Source organism: Loxodonta africana, chromosome 12 (assembly GCF_030014295.1).
Source record: "Loxodonta africana isolate mLoxAfr1 chromosome 12, mLoxAfr1.hap2, whole genome shotgun sequence".
Taxonomy (NCBI): domain Eukaryota; kingdom Metazoa; phylum Chordata; class Mammalia; order Proboscidea; family Elephantidae; genus Loxodonta; species Loxodonta africana.
The window spans coordinates 72,415,935-72,429,542 of record NC_087353.1 but is presented as its reverse complement, the minus strand read 5'-3'; the positions used below and the strand labels follow the sequence as shown (position 1 = coordinate 72,429,542).

General features: G+C 45.2%; 1 protein-coding gene across 5 annotated transcripts in view; it reads right to left on the bottom strand.

Annotated features, from left to right (window-relative positions):
* The window catches only part of NDE1 (nudE neurodevelopment protein 1), a 39,309-nt gene extending 28,514 nt beyond the window's left edge, over positions 1 to 10,795 (bottom strand). For 4 of the 5 annotated variants that reach the window (XM_003421882.4, XM_064295630.1, XM_023540909.2 and 1 more), the window contains exons 1-2: positions 10,733 to 10,795; positions 1,265 to 1,392 (exon numbers count right to left, since the gene is read on the bottom strand). In XM_003421882.4, the coding sequence (XP_003421930.2) occupies positions 1,265 to 1,350 (86 nt within the window). In that variant the 5' untranslated portion in view covers positions 1,351 to 1,392; positions 10,733 to 10,795. Of the gene's footprint in view, positions 1 to 1,264; positions 1,393 to 8,390; positions 8,522 to 10,732 lie in introns of those variants that run through there. The other variant, XM_010601229.3, reaches the window with a different exon arrangement.
* Positions 10,796 to 13,608: the final 2,813 nt, after the last annotated feature.

Sequence of the window (13,608 nt, the reverse complement as noted above, 5' to 3'; positions counted from 1 at the left end):
TTAGATGAAGGTTTACAAACAAACTAGATTCTCATTAAACAGTTGGTACACACAATGTTTCATGATATTGGTTAACGATCCCACAACATGTCAACATTCTCCCTTCTCAATCCTGGGTTCCCTGTTACCAGCTTTCCTGTCCCCTCCTGCCTTCTAGTCCTTGTCCCTGGGCTGGTGTGCCCCTTTAGTCTCGTTTTATTTTATGGGCTTGTCCAATCTTTGGCTAAAGGGTGAATCTCAGAAGTGACTTCATTACTGAGCTAAAGGGGTGTCTGGGGGCCATACTCTCGGGGTTTCTCCAGTCTCTGTCAGGCCAGTAAGTCTGGTCTTTTTTGTGAGTTAGAATTTTCTCCAGCTCTGTCCAGGACCCTCTATTGTGATCCCGACCAAAGCAGTCAGTGGTGGTAGCCAGGCACTAACTAGCTATACTGGACTCAGTCTGGTGGAGGTTGTGGTAGTTGCAGTCTATTGATCCTTTGTCACTTTGGAATTTAGATCAATGCAATCATATTCTATATATTCTTCTCATATCTGGTTTCTTTCACTCGACATTGTTTTCTGAGATCCGGCCATGCTACTCAATTCATTTTATTGCTGTACAGAATTCAACTGTATAAATATACCACAATATTCATCTAGACTATTGACAGACCACCCCAACTTACCTTTCTTTTCAAGATAAAAATAACCTGATTTTTTCCCCCGAAAATAAATAATAATTCAAGGGTCGTTTTTTAAAAAATACTAATTATCTGTAAGTCAGACTAAATATAAAGCAATTAGAAGGACTGGCATAAGACCTTCCTGTAGAGATTACAGAGTCCATGAGAGATCAAAGGAAACAATGCTGAATACACAAACCCACTACTCCCAGGTATGGGCACTGACACACCAGCTGCAGTTGTTCCGTTCCAGCACCATTTGTCTTGCTAGGCACAGGGAGAAGTTCTTTCCCCGTACACTAAGGACTGACCAGATATGGAATCTGGGAACTGACAAAACCCTACCGGAAAATAAGATGGGAGGCAGCATAGCACCATGGCTAGGAGCACAGGCTTTGGAGTTCAAATTCCAGCTCTGCCACTTTCCGGCTTTGTGACCTTGGGCACGGTTTCCTCATCTGTAAAATGGGGTGATAACAGTTTCTTCATGGGAGGTTGTGAGATTAACTGAGACCGTATGTTAAGCCCTGCACAGTGCCCAGGTTAACGGCTGCTGCTATCATTACAGGAAGAAAAGGCAGAGTGAACTTTGGAGAACTGACCTCTGCTTGTAGGTCATAGCCAGATCTTTCCAGTAGTTAGCTTCTTCCTCCTCAGAGCTGAAAGTCTTCTTTCCGGAGTCCTCCATTGTGAAACAGGGAAGAGATCTACTGTTCCTGTGGCATGGTGTCTAGGAGAAGAGATTTTAAAATTATTACCCAAAAAACCTGTTGCTGTCGAGCCAATTCCAAATCATAGTGACCCTAGAGGACAGTGTAGAACTACCCTATAGAGTTTCCAAGGCTGTAAACTTTCTGGTAACAGACTGCTACATCTTTCTCCAGCAGAGCGGCTGGTGGGTTCAAACTGCTGACCTTTCAGTTAGCAGCTGAGCGCTTAACTACTATGCTACATAGTTGATCTTTAATGGAAAAAAAAAAAAATCCCCAAATTTTATGCTAGATTAAATGATAAAACATTGCCAAAAAGCTAAAACCAAACCCAAACAAAACACAGCCCACCACCTGTTACAACCCATGGATCAATATCAAAGCTTCTGTACACACCACTCCACAAATGCTTATTGAGCAACTACCATAAAGCCCAGGGATCCAAGTAAGATATCTCCAAGGTTCTTCCTCCCTGCAAGTGAGCTCTCAGACTGGTGGGGGAGATATGAATAACAGTGCGAATTATTATAAAACTACATGGTGAGTGCAGCGACAGGAATACGCACAGGAGGCTGACATACAGTAAACTGCACATATTTAGAACGTACAACTTGACGAGGTTTAGCATATGTACACACCTGAGAAACCATGACAACAATGAAAGTAAACATTTCCATCACCTCATGGGGTACCAAGCAGTCCTGAACTCAACCTATGTGAGTCCCTGCATGGTACAAATGGTTAAGCACTGGACTACTAACCGAAAGCTTTGCTGTTCGAACTCACCTAGAGGTGCTTCAAAAGAAAAGCCAGGCGGCCTGCTTCTGAAAGGTCGCAGCCTTGAAAACCCTATGGAGTGCGATTTGACTCTGTACACATGGGGTGGCCAAGAGTCAGAATTGGCTCAACAGCAATAGGTTGGTTTTTGGTTTTCTGAGCTCAACCTAAAAGTCAAGGAAGATTTCCTAGATGAGAGGGATGCCTGAGCTGCAGCCTAATGAATGTGAAGGCTCAGGCAGGTGAAAGGTGGGGAAAGAGAATGCTAGGCAGAGGGAGAAAGGACAGCAGTCAGGCTTGTAGGGGGAGCCTGGCATGCCTGGGTTTAAAGTTGAGGAGGGGAGGGGAAAGAGACAAGGCTGACCAGGTTAAAACAGAGGGGCTAAATCAACGAGGGCCTGTCTGACACACTGAGGAACTATGCAGCAATGGGGAGCCATTGGAAAATTTTGAGGAGCGTGACACGCTGGGCTCTGCTGCCGTAGTTCACCCTGGAAGCCCTGGCTGGGCAGGGGAGGGACAAGGCTTAAGGCTTTTGCAGTAATCCAATGAAGGAAGGAAAAGTGGCCTGAATTAGCAAGTGGGAATGAGGATGGACGCAGGAGAAATGGATTCCAAGAGTATTTAGGAGACAAAACTACCAGAATTTGGTGACATATTACATTTCGGGGCAGAAGGACAAAAAAGAAGCAAGGGCATCTCCTGGGTTTGTAGTTTAGGTCACTGGGTGCCACCACCATCCCCATCACCAGGGCTGAAGAATACCAGAAGGAAGCCAACGAGGCGAAGATAATGAACCCAGTTTTGGACATTTTTAGTGTGACATGCCGATGGCACTTCCAGATGCAATATTTGATCTGAAACTCCCGGGTGAAGTCTTGTCTAGCAATACAAATTTGGGAGTCCTAAGTTTAGTGATGGAACATTTGAGAATCAAAAGAAAACTAATTTAAGGAACTGTGAGGAATGCCAATATTTGAAAGGTGGGCAGAGAAAGACAGCAATGAAAGGAGCAAAGAAGAAAGAGAGTGAGAGAGATGAGAACCAGGAAGAGTAAACTCCTCTGGGAGCTTCCAGGAGACAGATGCAACTGATAAACTGGTAAGATAAGGACTGGAAAATATCCATGAGACTTGGGGAAATGTTGGTCACTGGTGATCTGAGAAAAGCCCTGGTGGCACATGGTTAAGAGCTTGGCTGCTAACTGAAAGCTTGGCAGTTTCAACCCACCAGCAGCTCCAAGGGAGAAAGATGTGGCAGTCTGCTTCTGTAAAGATGACAGCCTTGGAAATCCTATGGGGCAGTTCTATCCTGTTCTGTAGGGTTGGTATGAGTGAGAAATGACTCCATGTCAATGGGTTTGGGTTTTGGTTTGGTGATCTGAACAAGCATCTTTTCAAAAGCGGAGGGGAGAAATAACCTGGGTGGAGGTGTAACTGGGAAGTGAGGAAGAAGAAGTAGATAGAATTTTGGAGAACTCAGTGTGAGAAGAGAAGGGACAGATCAGGCAGTAGCCAGAGGGTAGGTTGTAAGGGCCTTGGGCTGCTGTGGCCTTTGAGATGTTGCAGAGCAGAGGTTAGGGAAGCAAATTTCTATTAACAGCTGGGCTAATAGTTTGTAGACTCCCTGCAGATAGATACTATCTGGATGTAATAACTCATTTTCTGAGTTTTCTTTTTTTGAGGTTCTGCGCCTGTCAAAAGGTCATTATACCCATTGTTATCAAGTTGATTCTGACTCATAGGACCCAAATGAGACATCGCCAGGGTCCTTCCCTCTCCTCAAAGGAGCCTGCAGTCTGTGCATATCCATGAGGACTAAAAAATGACCGTAACACATCACTTCGCAAGATGTAACCAACAGTTTTTAAGAAGTTGTATTTTTGGTTAAAAATGCAAACTAGGACAAAAACATTAGTGTCAACACAGACACAATCACCCACTTCCGGATCACTGATAGAGAGTTGCCTTGAGCGGGAAGCCACTCAAGGCAACTAACAACCAGCACCACCTACTAAGCTCAGCACTTGGTAGCGCAACATTTGTTAGTACCTGTATTCACATTTTCTCTCCTAATTTTTCTCCCTTCTCTAATTCTGAGAAAATATGCCATTTCACCATCCACTTGTCCATTCTGGGGAACAGTTTCACTGAAAGTTTTATCAAAGCAGAGACGCTTTCTAGCTGTTGATTTGTTGATTTTTCTTGTCTAGCATTCATTCTTCTATCTTCTGTAATAGCACCCCAATACTCCCTTAGGGGACCCCACCCTACTCTTATTCCCTGGGGTTCAAATGGACCTGGCACCATCCCCTAGATCTGGGAGCTGTTTTAAGACTATAAGAGCTAATCAATTCTCTTTCTTGGTTACACCAGTTAAAGTTGGATTTCTTCCACAAGAAAATCCTAATACGGAGTGAATGATCTTGTTCGGTGAAAGTAAAGGGCAGAGTACCTAGAGTGTCAACAGTAGTAATGAACACAGTGAGGGGCAGGGGGACACCTAGGCCTAGTACCCCCTGATCAAGCCATAAGCTCTAATGAGTCACCAGACCCATTTCTATAGTGTCAGGACCCCAGGGCCCATGCAACTGTTAACAAGCACTATGTGGCCATTAAGACATTGGTGAACCTATTGAGGACAGTCTCAACCATGTGGGATGGGAGGCAGTCAGTGTACATAGGATGAGGAATTGGGAATGATACATGTAGGCTGACTTCTCCGGAGGTTTGGGAAAAGATCATGTACAAGATCCTACATAATCAGTCCCCTGCCTACTTCTCCAAACATTTCCTACCCTGCTGTCCCTCACTTGCTTATGCTGCAGCCACACTGCCTTTGTTGTTTCGTGAACACACTAAGCTTGCTCCTACCTCAGGGCCTTTGCACTTGCTGTCGTCTCTGCCTGGAATGCTCTTTCTCCAGATCTTTGCCCAGCAGGTCTCCTGCCACTCAGATCTCAGCTGAGATGTCTTCCCCAAAGAGATCTTATTTGAATATCCTATCTAATACCCTCGCCAGCCCTTCGTTATCACATTAAAACTGTTGTGTTTTATTCAAAGAACTTCATACTATTTCACCACTTTATGAGTTTTGTTTTTATCTTCCCCACTGGAACGTAAGTTTCTGGGTAGAGGGACCTTCTCTGTCTTATCTCTTTCATCCCTAATACCTAGAACAGTACTTGGCATAAAAAAAGCACTCAGTAAGCGCCTGTTGTTATTGTTAGCCACAATCAAGTCAGCCCCCAACTCATGGCGGCCCCATGCACAACGGAAAGAAAACATCGCCTGGTCCTGCACCATTCTCATGATCAGTTGCGGAGCAGACTGTTGTGGCCCACAGAGTATTCACTGGCTGATTTTCAGAAGTAGATCATCAGGCCTTCCTTCCTAGTTAATCTTAACCTGGAAGCTCCACTGAAACTTGTTCGGCATCATAGCAACATGCAAGCAAGCCTCCACTGACAGGTGGTAGGTGAGCATAAGGTGCATTGGCCGGGAATCGAACCCAGGTCTCCCACAGGAAAGGCCAAGAATTCTTCCACTGAACCACTACTGTCCCCAAAGGCTTGAGTAAATGAAAACCAAACCCACTGCAGTCGAGTCCAACTCACAGAGACCCTATAGGACAGCGTAGAACTGCCCTGTTGAGTTTCAAAGGAGTGGACAGTGGATTCGAACTGCCGACCTTTTGGTTAGCAGCTGAGCTCTTAACCACTGTGCCACCAGGGCTCCAAATGAAAGCAGGGCAAGATAAAGATTGTTTACTAGGTAAAACGGGTTGTGAGGTCAAGGAAGGGCAGGAAGGAGGGCCTGAGGAAAGAGACCCTCAGAAGGTTGGTTTATATCTGTAAATCTTTAAGACGCTTATAAGAGAGAACTAATGGAGAAAGCTAGGACAGTGACTCCTCCTTCTCCCCTGGCACCTGAGTGATACCTTGTTAATGAGAAAGGGTTGGAGGAGGACACCATGTCAGGAGTTCCCCTCTCCCATGTTTACATGACAGGGAATATCTGGTAGGGTTACTGGAGTTTAACAGCCCTCATGCTACCGACATTTATGACAGGTAACCTTTAGAAAAAACCCATTGCCGTCAAGGCAATTTTGACTCACAGTGGCCCTATGGAACAGAAAAGAACTATCCCATAGGGTTTCCAAGGAGCAGCTAGCTGGTGGATCCCAACTGCCAATCTTTTTGTTAGACCTTATTGTTAGCAGCCGTAGCTTTTAACCACTGCACCACCAGGGCTCCGACCTTCAGAAAGAGTTTCTTAAAACACCGTTATCTTAACCAGTGAGGTTTAAAACTCAATCCTCAGGAAAGAAATGAATCAGATGTTTTTGGAAGTGCATCCATTTGGGAGAGGCTCTAATTACAACCAGGCTGAGGGGAAAGATCTGGTTTTGGGCTTCAGGGACTGGGAAAAAACTAAGCAGAGACCTGGACTTACAGCCTGCTCGATCTTTTACTCCTTCAACCAAAGGACAAAAACCACAGGCATGACATTTAAACCTAAAACCCTTGCATTTTGAAAACAGCCCTTGGGGCAGAGAAAAAAATATGCTAGCTGCAAAGAAGTAATAGCTGTATCTTAGTTTGTCAAGAAAAAGCAATCTCAAAAATTTAAGATTTTTCCCTCTGCCATTTGAAAATATCTCAAAAAGTTCTAGCATGCACAGCTCTGTCTCAGAAACCAGACAAGATTACTTGAAAACAATCCCTTCTTCCAGTCTAACTGAATTTCAACATCATCTTCTATTTCTGTGTGCTGAGCATTTAATAGTGTTTTCAAACATTATCCTCTTTAAGCCATTCAACTGTAAGGGCTACAGGCAGGCAAGGCAATCGCTCAGTTTCTTAGAAGCACAGCACCGTATGCCCTCATCAGTGCAAATAAACAGCACAGGCAAACCAGAACCCAAGACACAGGGGTCTACGAATTCAAGTCCAAGGTCTTCCCAGTGTTGCAAACCAAATGACTGGAGCTCACACTCGCTAGTTTGCAGTCTTTTAAAAGGAAGGTATCGCTTGGTCAGCGTACAGTTTTTACACCATCTCAAAAAGAAGCTCTAGCAGCACAGTGGTTAAGTGCTTGTCTGCTAATTGAAAGGTCGGCTGTTCGAACCCACCAGCTGATCAGCGGGAGAAAGATGTGGCACTCTGCTTCTGTAAAGATTAAAAACCAAACCCATTGCTGTCGAGTTGGTTATGACACATAGCAACCCTAAAGGACAGAGCAGAGCTGCCCGACAGGTTTCCAAGGAGCGCCTGGTAAATCTGAATTGCCGACCTTTTGGTCAGCAGCCTTAGCTCTAAACCACTACACCATCAGGGTCTGCCCATAAAGATTACAGCCTTGGAAACCCTCTGGGGCAGTTCTACTCTGTCCTGTAGGGTAGCTATGAGTCGGAACTGACTCGATGGCAATGGGCTTGGTTTTTGTTATCTCAAAAAGGGATGCTGCATGTACGTATTTTATCTGCAGAGCCCCTACTGGCATCTGTTCTCCTCACCTGTGTTCTCAATACACCCTTCATGCCATCATGCCCCAGCAGCTCTGTGGACAAATCTGATGGGCTGTTCTCGCAGCTTTCCTAAATTGGAGTGAAGGACCTCAAATATACCTACTACAGCAGGCAAGGAAGAACAACAAATTGGGACCAAGTGGTTCAAAAAGTACCTATTTTGCATAAATTACATCTACACCTCCTACAAAAATGTTTCAATATTTTTTTTCTTTTGCATGTTTTAAAAATCAGCCAAGGAAAACCCTACCGTCCAATCCCCTTATGCATGGGGTCACCATGAGTCAGGGACCACTCAAGGGCAGCCAACAACATACGATGATAAAACCTAACAGGAAAGTGTATCTAACAACACACCTGAGACACACGCCTCCAATTTCAAAACACTAGAGAAAACAAAGCAATCTCTTTCAGCTTTCCTCTGGGTGAAGAGAGCCAGCACAGCTGGTCAGGAGCAATACAAACGTATAACCCAGCAGGAATTAATTCAGCACCCTTCTCCACCCCAACCCCATATCCTCCCAATCAAATAAATGGAAGAGCCTGAGGGAAATGGAAGGCAAGAAAGAAGTTGCCAAATGTCAGCACATGCTCCAACAACTTCGCCGTGACATGGACTTTGCATTTTGCAGAAGTGACATCAATGAAGCAAATTCAAGAGTCAGCAAGTCTGGCTTCTGGCTTTGTGCTTTCAAAGTCTACTATGACCTACCTAGCAAAAAAACGTTGGCAGGCATGCAAGGACACATGCTCAAGGATGTGCAGCATCAATCACTGAAGTAGAAAACTGGAGAGACCTCAATGTCGACAGAGGACTGATAAAACCCCTGATTGGGAAACCACCTGGTCATGAGAAAGAACAATTATTACCTACTAATATGGAAAAAAAGAAACCCTGGTGGCATAGTGGTTAAGAACCATGTCTGCTAACCAAACAGTCAGCAGTTCAAATCTACCAGGCACTCCTTGGAAATCCTATGGGCCAGTTCTACTCTATCCTACAGGGTCGCTGAGTTGGAATAGACTCAAAGGCAACGGGTTACCATGGAAGAAGAGCCCTGGTGGTGCAGTGGTTAAGAGTTTGGCTGCTAACCAAAAGGCTGGCAGTTCCAATCTACCAGCCACTCTATGGAAACCCTATGGGGCTGTTCTACCCTGTTCAATAGGGTGCTATGAGTTGGAACTGACCCTATGGCAATGGGTTTGGTTTTTTTGGCTTTAATATGGAAGAAAACTCATAATATGTTAAGAAAAGAAAAAACTAAGTTGTAAGGTATTATCCCTTTTGGTTACAAATCTATCTCCCTTGCTGTATACACAAATAGAAAACGGTCTGGAAGGACACAACAGAACGGGGACAAAGCGAGCAACGAGATGAGAACTTGTACCTGACACACTTCTCCACCGTATAAACTGTTCTTTATAGTAAACATACATTGCTTTTGAAATTTTAATAAGCTTACACTTGAGGGGGAAAAACAGTAGCCACAATAATGTTATTCTATTGAAGCAAAATGCCAAGGAAAAAAATTTTCCTGTGATCCCCCCTCCATCCCTTTACAAACATTTCTCAAACACCTACTAAGTGCTACGGACTGCTGAAAAAGGTAGGGGAAAAAAGCGTCTACATTACAGTACTTGGTGAGCTGCCAACACAAACTTTCTGAAAACAGAAGTGCTCATGCTAGGAAATAATCCTGTGAAGAAAGGGGGTGTAATCTCCCTGGCTCACATGTTCTGGGGCAAAAGAACACACTTCCAAAACAAAAATAACATCCTAACGGAATAAGGTAGGTTAAAGAACTATCACCCAAAAAGGGATAAAATATACAAATCATAGGCCCCTGAGATTTCAGGGGTTATGGATCATGGGTATCCAAGAGAGGACTGAAGTTTCAAAACTGGTTGGATACCAAAGTGGTTGGAGGTGGAAAGCTAACCAGAGACTCTGGGAATAGCTGAGATCCAATTACTCTTCAAAGCACCCTACCCATGTCTTAAAATGCCATCCTATCCCAGAATACACTGACGGACAAAACTAGCATCGAAAATGACAAAACTCAGCCCAGCACACACTGCAAAGGCCACTTCTAAAGAAAAGAAGTTAAAAGGAGCCTCGGACTAAAAGTAGAAAACAGGCACACCCTGGTACAAACCCTGGACAAATAAATCAGGGGCATGCAGGCCCTCAGGAGGCAGGGGACCAGAGGTAACTGGAGAAGATAGTGTAGCTTCCCAAAAAGCGGTGCTAAGGTGATGGCGAAGTTTCCCATGACCTCAGAGAGGCAGGTAAGCCCAGCCACCGCATTCGAACTGTAGAGTAAGTGTTTTTCATGCCTTATCCAATCCTTCCCCAAACTGCTGTCAGGGAAATCTGAACCGTCCTGCAGCTGAGATCTGAGAAAAGCAGAGGGGACTGTTGCAAACACGGCGCCGAAGAGAGGGAGGCGCAGGGGAGGAGGAAGGTGTCTGGAAAGCAGCCTGATCGGGGGATGGAACAGGGTGGGAAGTAGGTGCGGAAGCAGGCAGCGCAGGACGCGAAGGAATGAGGGGGCCTGGGGGCGGTAGGGGTAAGAGCAAGCAGAGAAGAAGGGTTGGCGGGGAGTGAAGGGCAGAAAATGGAGTGAGAAAAGAGACAAGGGGAGCCTGAGCGGAGAGGGGACCGAGTGAAAGAGGGACGGAGCCGGAGAGTGGGTTTTGGGTCGAGAAGGCGAAATGACGGAGGACGTCAAGGAGGGAGGGGAGCGCTGCAGAGTGGGGGAGAAAAAAGTTGGCAAGGGCGAAGAGCCGGGCGCGAAGGACAAAGGGTGGGAAGGCGCAAAGTTAGGAAGGGAGGCGCCAGGGAAGCCCCATTTTCGAGACTAGCGCCCATGGACCAGCGGGAGGCAGGGAAAGTGAGGCGCTAAGTGAGGGGCGCGTCTGGGTCCCTGCAAGGCGGTGGCCATGGGTCCGCAGAGCGCGGGCACACGCCGGGACGCGGCAAAAGAGTTTCCCGGAGGCAGGTGGCGGCCCCTGGGAGGCCACAACCTGGTCCGAAGACGGCTCCGCACTTACCCGGCTCGGGAGGCAAGGACCCGGCGGCGCCTGAGAAGGGCGGTGCGGCTGGGGCTGGGGCCACCGCCCCCGCCCCGACTCTCGCGGCAGGCGGCTCCCATTGGCTGCCGCGCCACGGAACCGCGTCCGCCTCTGCCAATCAGCGCCGAGCAGCGCCGTTTGGAAACTTTTTCCCAGCTCCCGGTGCGCGGCGTGGCCACGCGGCGATCTCGGACGCGAGGAGTCTTGGGAGGTTCGGGGGCTCTTCGAGTTGCTCCAGACTGCTCCACGCACGCCTGGGGCACGGAATCGGGCATGCGGGCCACGAGCTTCTGGGAAAAGGCGGTCTTATTCTTGACACCTATTGCATTTTCCTTTCGGGGAACCGGCTGTTCTTGCAGCTTTCCTGGGTGGGAGCGAAAGACAAGAATCCAGGCCGCTTAGACTAATCAAAAGCCCAAGGCCTTCCCACCCCTTTTCAACCAAAATAAAGTATTCAGCATCTTTATTTTCATCACAGGTAGCCAAATTTAGTTTTGGAGGGGTTTTCTTCTGGCTCTGCAAGTTACTTAACCTTTCTGTGACACTGTCCTCATCTGTAAAACAGGTTCATGATAGGATCCCACCTCATGATCATTTACTTCACAAATATATTATTCTATATGCCAGTTTTTTTTTTTTTTTTAATATGCCAGGCACTCTTAAACGTTTTATGCTAAGTTAACTCATTGAGTCCTCTGCACAACCCTATGAGGTGGAATCCTATCATGAAGGAGCCCTGGTGGTGCAGCGGTTAAGTGCTTGGCTGCTAACTAGAAGGTTAGCAGTTTGAACCCACCCAGTGGCTCTGCAGGACAGCATCTAACGTGTGTATCAGGCCCGATGCTAACTTAAAATGGTTTTCTCATTTAGTTTTTGCAGCAATGTATTGTTTGAATATTTATTGAGTACTTATGTGCAAAGGGGAAAGAAACCCTGGTGGTGTAGTGGTCAAGAGTTCTGCTAACCAAAGGTTTCAGTTCCAATCCACCAGGCGCTCCTTGGAAACCCTATGGAGCAGTTCTACTTTGTCCTATAGGATCACTATGAATCAGAATCAACTCAGCTTGACAGCAACAGATTTATGTACAAAAGAGCTCTGGTAGCACAGTGGTTAAGCATTTGGCTGCTAACCAAAAGGTCAGCAGTTTAAATCCACCAGCTGCTCCTTTGAAGCCGAATGGGGCAGTTCTACTCTGACCTGTAATGTCACTATGAATGGGAATCGACTTGATGGCAATGGGTTTATGTACAAGGCATGGCAAATAAGTAATAAGTCCGAATGCCTGTCCTCCACAGGCTTATATTGATAAGAGAGAAAGACACTAAACCAGCAAATACAAAAAGTAGTTTCAGATGTTAATAAGTGCTGTCAGTAAAGCAAAGTCATGTGATAGAAAGTGGTTGGGGGTCACTTCAGAAAGAATGGTCAGGGAAGGCCTCTCTGGGGGGTGACCATGGAGTTGAGACCTAGATGATAACTTCAGGAAAACACTTTCATTGTTCCTGTTTTAAAGATGAGAAAACAAAGGTGCAGGAAGTTTGAATGAGCTGTCTAAAGGCTCACAATTAGTGAATAGCAGAATCAGGCTTCAAAACTGGGCCTGTTAGGCTTCTATATCCACATTCACCACTATGCTACAAAGAGATCTTAGCTACTCGGAGGTCTCCTGCCACACTCATAGAATCCCTCTGCTTCCCTACCATGGCTAAGAATGACCTTTCTTTAATTTTACTTTGTTTTGACTCCTTGCTAGTTCCTGAAGACTCAGAGACACAAAAAAGAACCCACTACTCACATCAACAGGGTTAAGGATAGTATGAAAATCACTCAGGAAACTTCCATTCTGGCCCCAAACACTTCTAAACATCTGCTTGACACTTGTGCTGATGTTTTTACCCTTAGAATTTTTACTCTCACCACTCTGACGTTTCTGGAGGAAACTGAAGTACAAATCAGTGAGGTGTCCTGACCAAATAGCATTGCTCAAGTCATTTGAACGATTTGGTTCTCAATTTCTTTTTTTTTCCATAAGAAAAAGGTGAAAGGATGGAAATGATTATCACAGAAGTCCTATTTTGGAACAAGAGTTAGGGAGATGGGTTTGTCTTTGCGTAAAACCTTAAAAAAGGAAAATTTGGAGTACTTTAAAACTTTTCCTCTCTTATTTGTCTTCTTTGTAGCTTTGAGCTTATGATGAATGAGCAGAGAGCTTGGTTTCTCTTCCTCCAGGTCTTTCCACCATAATTTATCAGTTCCAAACACTAAACCTAACATAAATGTTGCTGGGGGAAAAACTCTTCGTACCAGCTTGGTTAATGCAGAAGCTGAATTGAATGCACGTAAAGTAGCCACTTAAACACTAAAGATAACTTTATCCTGATCCCATAAATGTGAACATTATAATAATTTGGACAAAGAAGAAACTAAAAAGAGGTTAATTTTACTCTCTGATAAAAGAGTTTGCTCGGCAAAGAAATAGGAGTAAGTCAAATACTTAAAATACATCCCCTTAGGAAAAAATTTAAATTACTCTTCACAAATATCAAATTGTAGTGTACTCTGCTTAGGCTAGTTTTCTATCAAACAATAAAATTACTTGTAATTCTGACTTTTCATCAACCTTCTCTTTAGTTGATAGGCTCACTTTTATTTATTGCATTTACCTGTTGAGACCAGGCACAGTTCTGCCCTTGGAAGAAAGCCAAGCAAAATAAAACAGAAAGTAGTCTGCTCTCTTCTGTGCTTTGTGGCTAAAAACTTAAAAAAAAAAAAAGGGGGGGTGGAGGGGACAATAAATTAAAAAAAAAAAATCCACAATTGCTTTGTTTCCTTTTGTTCCCTCTACCCATTAATG